At 49.7% G+C, this 8,178-nt stretch overlaps 1 protein-coding gene across 1 annotated transcript; it reads right to left on the bottom strand.

Annotated features, from left to right (window-relative positions):
- Window positions 1-3,641: 3,641 nt before the first annotated feature.
- On the bottom strand, window positions 3,642-5,739 carry LOC117859351 (transcription factor KUA1). Its single transcript, XM_034742595.2, has 3 exons — window positions 5,119-5,739; window positions 4,500-4,696; window positions 3,642-4,363 (listed from the first exon to the last, which is right to left on the bottom strand). Exons 1-3 carry the CDS (start codon window positions 5,516-5,518, stop codon window positions 4,025-4,027), a joined length of 936 nt encoding a protein of 311 aa, XP_034598486.1. The 5' UTR covers window positions 5,519-5,739; the 3' UTR covers window positions 3,642-4,024.
- Window positions 5,740-8,178: the final 2,439 nt, after the last annotated feature.

The raw sequence follows: 8,178 nt of genomic DNA, 5'->3' as shown, positions 1-8,178 counted from the left end.
TCACCTCCAGATCAGGTTTACACACAAATTAAAAAGAAAAATAGTTAAAATTGAAACATCACTGAATTTTTAACAGAAGAAAAAATCATCAAAAAATTATACAAAAATACTTTAAATTCATCACTTTGCATCTAGTATTTAAATAAATTAACAGGAGCCACAGTTGCATAACACACATTTAAGTTACTTCACAAAGTTGGATTTGCACACTAAGCAACAAATTAAAGAACTTCAACAAATGCAATGCCTAAGATTAACACCCGAGGTGTTACTGTGACCCAGCATAGCTGAGCAACCCACCGCAGTCCACTGCAAATCTAGTTGTCCCACGATGTCGTTGTTGCAAGCGCCATCCTCCAACGCAGTCCCACACCGCACTAATAGCTGCTAAGCAATGCCAGCCGTTGTGGTCCGCTGCAAGCAGCCAACTCGACAAACATGTGGCAACCCATGGCCGCCGCCACAACTATGATCGCATCCACATGAGTTAGGCAACCCCCGTCAAGTTTGCCATCCTACACCCTGCCGTCAGCCCGTCGCGACGGAACTGCTGCCAGCGAACAACTCCACCCGGTCAGATTGGGACATCGACACAAGCCTCCACTAAGCTTCGCCTGATCAAAATGGGACATCGACCTGAGCCTCCACAAACTCTGCCCGGTCAGATTGGGACGTTGACATGAGCCACCACACAACCGACGCCAAAGACTGTTTCTTTTTTTTAATAAAAGGAAAAGAGAAAGAAAGGAAAAGAAAGAAGAGCATCCTCTCGGAAGCAGCCGCCGCTGAATCAAGCCTCCTTGCCGGAACTACTTGACATCGTCTTCAAGAAGGTCATGATGTCGGAAACATTGTCGATGCCAGCCTAAACTGGAATGGGTTTTCACCCACCTCATCCGACAGGGAAGACCGGCATCCTTGTCGTTAGCCCCGAACAGGAGCCAAGATCCGCGCCCAAGATGCCCGACGTCGCCTTCATTCAGGAAGGACATGATGCCAATGGCACCATCGACGCCGTCCCAAGGAGGGATGGGTTTTCACCCACATTGTCACCGCGGTGTAAAGAGACGGCCGGTGCATCCAGCCTCACCACCATGGCGCTACTGGTGAGCCTCCGCACGATCGCAGCCAACGACGTCACCACGGTGACGTTGGCATACGCCCGAGCAAACTATTGTCGGTCACGCCACCGCGGCGCCGCCGACACACCATCCACCTCGCTAGAACGAATAGATGCTGGCAGCTTGGAACCCGTCCACCACAGGCGCAGGCCGCGATACCGCTGGAGTGCCCGGTCGCAGCCCCAACTGCAGGGCCTTGGGCCGTACGCGCCTTGGACCCACGGCCGGCGCTGCCCGCGGGCACCACCGCTGCTCCAGGAAGAGCAGTCGCCGTGTGCCAGCCACGGACGTCGTCGCAGCCGGGAAGAAACAGCCACCGCAGCCGAGCCACACCGCGGACGCTGCCCTTGCCGGGCAACATCGTGCGCCGGCTACCGGCGGCGCCACCGCGCCGCCGTAGCCGGAGTCTGTCGCCACCATAGGAAGAAGCAGCTGATGACGCATGCCCCGACTCGCCGAAGCCTTGGGGTAGCAGATCCAGCGTTCGAGGGTGCGGATCCAGCCAACCACAGGATGGATCCACCCGCGCACGGCTGGAGCCAACCGCCGCCGCCATGGGCGAGGCCAGCCACCAAGAAGAGCGTGAGGGGGAGGAAAGGAGAGGAGGTTGGTGGAGCCCCGCTGCCGCCTTCCTTGTGGCTGCGCAGGTTTCCAGCTGCCGCTCGAGCGATGGCGAGGAGGAGAAGCGGCGCTGGATGGGACGGCGGTGCCGGTCGCTAGGGTGACGCCCGAGTCACCCCGAGGAGGAGCGGCGCGGGGGCGTTCGGGTTAAGTGGTTTCCTTTCGTTGCACGTTTTTCATGAAGAGTTCGCGTCACTGTTTCCACGTATAGCAGAGTGCTGTGCCATGAACGACAAACAAGATCGAGGAGGAGATACTCCTGTGAATCTGTGATCCTACCTCAGTTGCGCAGCAACAGACGCGTCATCGATCCGTGTGACAAGGATCCGGCAGCTAGCAAGCCCAATTGGCAAATTGGGCATGAAACCACTCTGCAACTTGGTTGGCGTGGCGCTCCGTCCCCACTCGGGACCCCAGGTGTCAAGGTGCTACGTGAAATGAACGGCGCAGGGCCGAAGGCAACCCACCAATTGGGCACGTACTTGATGCAACCTGTTGGGCGTCGGCAGCTTGGCGCCGTGCAGACCCCTGACGATGCGGCTCCATGGATGAACCTGGACAGCACGCGTTTGGCCGTACGGCCGGCCGGAGCACAACCATATCGCGGATCTGGAAGGTATCGCCGCCGCAGGTCCAGCCGAAATGATGTGATACGAGAATAAGACGCAGGGCACCACATGATGCTGCTGGCCGTTGCCATCTGAATTGAATCGCTCCCTTGTCATAGCCTGTGGAAGCATGAGTGACCAATGCCTTTCACGGTAGACACGGACACCAGACAGGCGCGGGCAGGAACAGTGATTCTTGTGATTTAATGTGCCTCGTATATAAGCTAGCCTCAATGCTGAAATGCTGGCGCGCTAAAATGTTAGTTTTAACCACCTCTGCTGCATTGTTAACGACCTCCAGCGAAATCTAGCACCAGCGAGCTCATGATTACGGTTCAAGCAGGGGTTAAGGGGATTTTGTGACTCCTGGGCCGTAGAAAATAGTCGATGCGATTGTCATCTCAATGATGGCAATGAACAACAGATAGGACACTGAAATTATACATCGCTTACACTATCATAGTCAATTTCGTCACACAACCATATCGACCCCTTGTGTTTTCTTCCTCATGCATCCGAGTCGATCGCCAGCTCTCTGCTTTCTTCTCTTTCCTATTGTCACACACTAGATGTCGACACTCTTTGTCGTCATAGTTCATTTTTCTTTTTCTAGTTCTTCTATTCTTTTTTTTTAATTTTCTCATTTTCCCCTTTCTCCATATTCCATACTTCTTCCTCATTGTTGCTAGCATCCCGTGTTCGCTTACCATCATTGCCTACTCCCCCTCGCCGCCACGCCCCCCCCCCCCCCCCCCCCCCCCCCCCCCCCAAAGATCTATCGCGGTGTCAGTGGTCAATGGCATTGTCTTCGACTCTGTGGTCGGAGAGGCAGTGAGTTTGCGATGAAGAGCAATCGGGATTGCAGACGTGTGGGTCGTGCAAAACTGCAAATCAGGTCGCTAGGTCGAACTGGGCTGGCCGGGCAGTCTGGTAGGCTGTGTATTTCTGTTGTTTGAAAGGAGAGAGGGGTCCATGACAAATCATCTTCCAATAGCGTAGCTATGCAATGGAATAATAGCCCCCGGCACCATATATAGTGGTGGCGAGGATAGCGGTGGGGGTAGGACACCTGGTTGTTATTGGTAGCGACGATTGGCAGTGGCGCTGCAAGAGCCGGTTGGCCAGTTGGGTGTTGGTGAAGGCAGGGGATCATGGATTTGTGGCCGTTAAGTGGAAAAGGAATGAATATGTGCGATGCGACAAGAGAAGCGGTGTAGAGATGGGAATGACTACAGAGAAGCGGTGTACGTAGGCAGCACGCAGGAAAACAAAAAAAAAATCGACGAACAAGGAAGACAAATTGGATCGATGCATACAACCGAGAAGTTCGATCTCGGCCTTTGGTTTGTGTCAACATACTATATGTAGCCTTACTATATGTAGCCTGTACAAAACCTGGCAAATTTCATGCCTTGCGCGCATGGGAATTATGAACAAGGAACGTGTCATGGTACAGGAGCAGAACCGATGCTGATTACACGGTACGGTATCCACAGTTAGTTCTTGCACAATGCTTTCACGAATAGCATTTACCTAGCGCCTCATCATCTCCATTTGGTAGAGATATCTGACGCGGCAGGCGCGCCCGGCCATGGCAGCAACATGCGCTGATGAAACTTGGCGCGGCCTGCGCGAGTCCATGACGATGACTAGGACGACGGTGACAGCGGCGCGTCATGTTCCGATGAATGGGGTGGACAGGGACATGCCCAGCTCCAGCTCCAACGGGGAGCAGTGGTGGTGGCCGTGCCCGTGCCCGTGCCCGTGGCCATGAGGAGGCTGCAGCTCCGTCGGTGGCGGAGCTGCTGCTGCTGCCGGGAACGGTCTGGTCCCTGCACCTGACGCCGACGATACGTCGGCCCTGCCGTCGTCTTCCTCCGTAGAATTCAGGTCGAAGGCCGTCGTCCTCTCGGAGCTCTGTTCATGGCGCGACACGTTCAGCGACAGGGAAGTGGAGGCGCCCTCGCTGCTTGGCGGATCGGAAATGCTCGAACTGTTCTCGCAAATGGGAACCTGTTGCGTCATGGAGTCACCGGAGACCGATTAATTGGCTAACAAATCCAAGAACTCACAATTCAGGCAATCAAAAAACGTTCTTGCGTGGCAGGACGGCTACACTTGTAGTGCATGAAAAATATGAAATTCCTACCATGTCAAAGAGGCTGGAGCGGCGCTTCTTCTTCCCCATGCTGCTCTGCCTGAGGAAGAACTTCTGGGCATGGCTGGCGACCTGCGTCGGGGTCCTCGTCGTGACGTAGTTCCTGGAGATGCCTCGCCAATCGCCCTTGCCCAGCTTCTCCAGGCCGGCGAGGAACTGCCTGTGCTCCTCCTCGCTCCATGGGACGCCTGTCACGCGTGTTCATGTGCACAGATGTTGTTATTGTTATATTTGTTTAGAAACATCGTCAGCTGTAGTCTGGTTACCAACAGAACAATTATTCAATGGTTTCAGGATGACAAGTTGTTCTTGTTCATTGATTTAGTCAAAGAAAAGGAAATATCTCTTAGGTGCCTGATTACTTGCTGCATCAGAAGATAACACAACGTTTTTTTATAAGAAAAAGATAATGCAACTTTGTTAGGTCAGACTGATGAATATAATAAGAGAATGAAATTAGGTACACAAAAAGGTTTCTGAATTTCAAAGACAACAAATCTCCTCTCCCTTTTTTCATAGAAAAAAAAACAGGCATCTAAATTATGCATTTGTTCAGAGTTCAGACCAAATTAAAAGGCAACCTGCAAATTTGCTCTGTGTCTTGACGTACCTTTCTTCCTCTCCGCCACAACTCTGGCATTTCCATCGGACAGGTAGCCGTTGGTGGCCGCCGCCCTCTCCAAGCCCTCTTCAATGGACAGCAGCAGCGACGACGAGGACGACGACGACGGCGAGACGATGGAGCAGCCAGGAGCCGCGAGCTGCAGGCAGTCCATGCTGTAGCTCTTCTTCATCGACGCCGCCGCCGAGCCCGCACCGCCGCCGCCAGCATGGACCTGCACTCCGAAGAGCCTCAGTCCGCTGGTACCGCCACCGCTTCTGCTTCCGCCTCCGACACCGCCGCCGTTGTCGCCGCCGCCTTGGCAGAGCATGGTTTCCCTGCTGTTTCCCAAGCCGCAGGTCCTGGAGTTGTGGCCGTAGTTGCCACAGTGGGAGCACTTCCTGGCCATGGTGTGGCTATAAATCGGCCCGAATCTGTCCTGTGGCCTTTGCTGCGGATGGCGAGACGTGAGAGGGATGGGTGGAGGCCAGTGTGTCCACAAGAGCACAAACCCCACTGTGGTGGTAGTGGTATTGCAGTATTGCTACCGACCGGGATGGCGGGATAGGTAGTAGGCTAGTAGCTACCGAGATGGATCGGAGCTCAGCTCACACACAGGGAAAGAAACTTACACAGGCGCCCACTATAAATATGCTTCTGTGGTGTGTGATGTGGACATGTTATTGGACGGGGAACCACAGAAAAAAGTGATGCTACTTGCAGTCGCCTTCTGGATCGTGTAGCTTGGACTTTAGTGGTAACTTGATTGGCTATAATCATCGATAGAACATGGCACCTCAGTATATTTTATACATGCTATGAATATATTTTATACATGCTATGAATATATAAGATCTTTTAGTATCGTAACACTACCCGGTACTTAAAAGATCTCAATTGAACTCGGTACTAATCCTAATATTAGTACCGGCTCTATAGGACCGGTACTAAGGGAGTGGACGAAAAGTTGTTTTTCTAGTAGGAGTGTTGTCCTAATATTTACAAGCCTACGAGATCGCCAAAGTCCATGTGTCTGGTAGGGAAAGCTGGTACTTAAACTCCAAAACGGGGCATTTTTTCTCTGTAAATTCTGCAGAGCTACATGCATGTTTGAAAATTATCAGAAGAACTTCACTTGGCAAAACTTCACCTCATTTTTCTTTAAAAGAAGTCTTTAACTTTCCTACAACTAACAGGAGCAAACTGTAGAAGTGGAAAGTTCATATTATACGAGCAGAGAATGTTTGCTTCAATTCACTGCAACTGTAAGCAACAGACTTACCAATAGTTCAAGTGTTCAACGGTCAGAAGTTGCCACCGCGACGTCACATATCACACGCGAGGGCCCAAGCGAACTTTCTACTAGTAACTCCCGCACGTGCAATCCGCATGCATGCACACTGCACGTACGCTACCTGCGTGTTGAGTTATCTACCACTACTATATGAATTCAAAGAAACAGGGACCACGAGGAGATTATGGTAGCTATAGCTTCACTTTGCTTAATTCTTAAGCGAAGGAGTGCTATTTGAGAAGGTTTAGCTTAAACATTGGGTTTTACCAAACTTTCTTCTCTTTTGGAGCAAGGTTTTCTTGCCTCTCATTGAAGAAAGAAAAAAGTTTTTATTAGCTTTGCACGAGTGGAGGTTGAACCAAATTAACCACCTAGTCTGCTACAGACTTGATATTTGTCTGATAATTAAATTAATTTATCACATCAAGAAAATGACCTAACTAGTATAAGAACCCCACTGGAGTGATGATGACCATGGACTCCATTGCTAGTTTCCTTATCTAACTGTTAAGATATACAGTACACATTTGTCTTACCATATATGATTTGTCCAAGACCAGGAAAGAAGCTGTGTCAACTGCCAAATCTGGGAACTAATTATAAAGCTTGTTTAATGGTGGAGATGAAGCTTTGGATTGGGCGAAGTGGCCTGGAACTTTAATCATTGTTATCCTATCTCTAACACCAGTATTCTAGCTCATCGAATCCATGCAGGGGGCTATTTTGCATTATCTCCTGTCGTGCAAACTACAGGCTGCTGCTGCTGCTTTCCTCTGCTCAATCGGAATCTTCGATCCACTGATAAAGTGGAAAAGATTTGAGCAGAGAGTGCGTGCTAGTCGTCCATGATGGGGACAGGCATTACCCAATTTTGTGTAGCATGTTTGGGGCAGATAAGACGGGGATAACATTGTTTTGTTTAGGAGTTGTTCTCCCACTGCCTAGCATTAAGATATCAATCGGAAAGCTAACAACTGGATCAGCCATGCATGCATTAAGAGATATGCTACTGAGCCAGGCATCCAGGCACATTGCTGGTTGATCCAGCTGTAAGGATGAGATGATCTGCACTAATCCATGCTGCTTTGGCTGCTAATTCTTGATTAATCCACATCGTTATCTGATCGGAGGATTTATCATAAGCCATGGCTTTATTGATTTTACGTAGGAATATTCGGCTTTTCTGTGGTCAATGTTCCCCATCCATATAGCTTCTCAAGAAATGGAGGATTCCTCATCCATGGATGGACAATAAAGCTACGGAGCTTCTCTCATTTTGGTTATCTGTTCTCTCTGAACATTCTATTTGCTTTTTGTTCCATCAAAGGATCCTGAATTGGCATATGCCAATCTTTTCTGCACCCAATGTGCAGACAACAATCATGCAAGTTGCTCAATTTGGTCCTTATTTTCCTCTTCCACCATTATGGCTCCTTTGTCTTTTGAAGAAAGAGCTATCATGCAACCAGTTTTGTTATAAAACACTTGACTCACTGGTCATTGGAATGCTTCTGCTTGCATTTCAGTAACTGCACGCACAAGCCATACATGTCAAAGTATGCTTGCCAAAGAAAGCTATATTGACCCTCTCAAGATGTCAAAAGGGGCAAAGGCAATGTAATATTTATTACTACCTTAGCATATTTATCCATAATTTAGCTACGTTTAGGTTTTCTCCTAAATCAAATATTTTTATATCTTTTACCAACATTATTTGTAATATATAATTTATTTCAAATAGAAAATTTACATGTTTGATATTTGGTTTTACAATT

This window comes from Setaria viridis, chromosome 5 (genome assembly GCF_005286985.2).
Source record: "Setaria viridis chromosome 5, Setaria_viridis_v4.0, whole genome shotgun sequence".
In the NCBI taxonomy this organism is placed as follows: Eukaryota; Viridiplantae; Streptophyta; class Magnoliopsida; order Poales; family Poaceae; genus Setaria; species Setaria viridis.
Note: the sequence above shows the minus strand (reverse complement) of the source record. Positions and strands in the feature narration are given on the sequence as shown.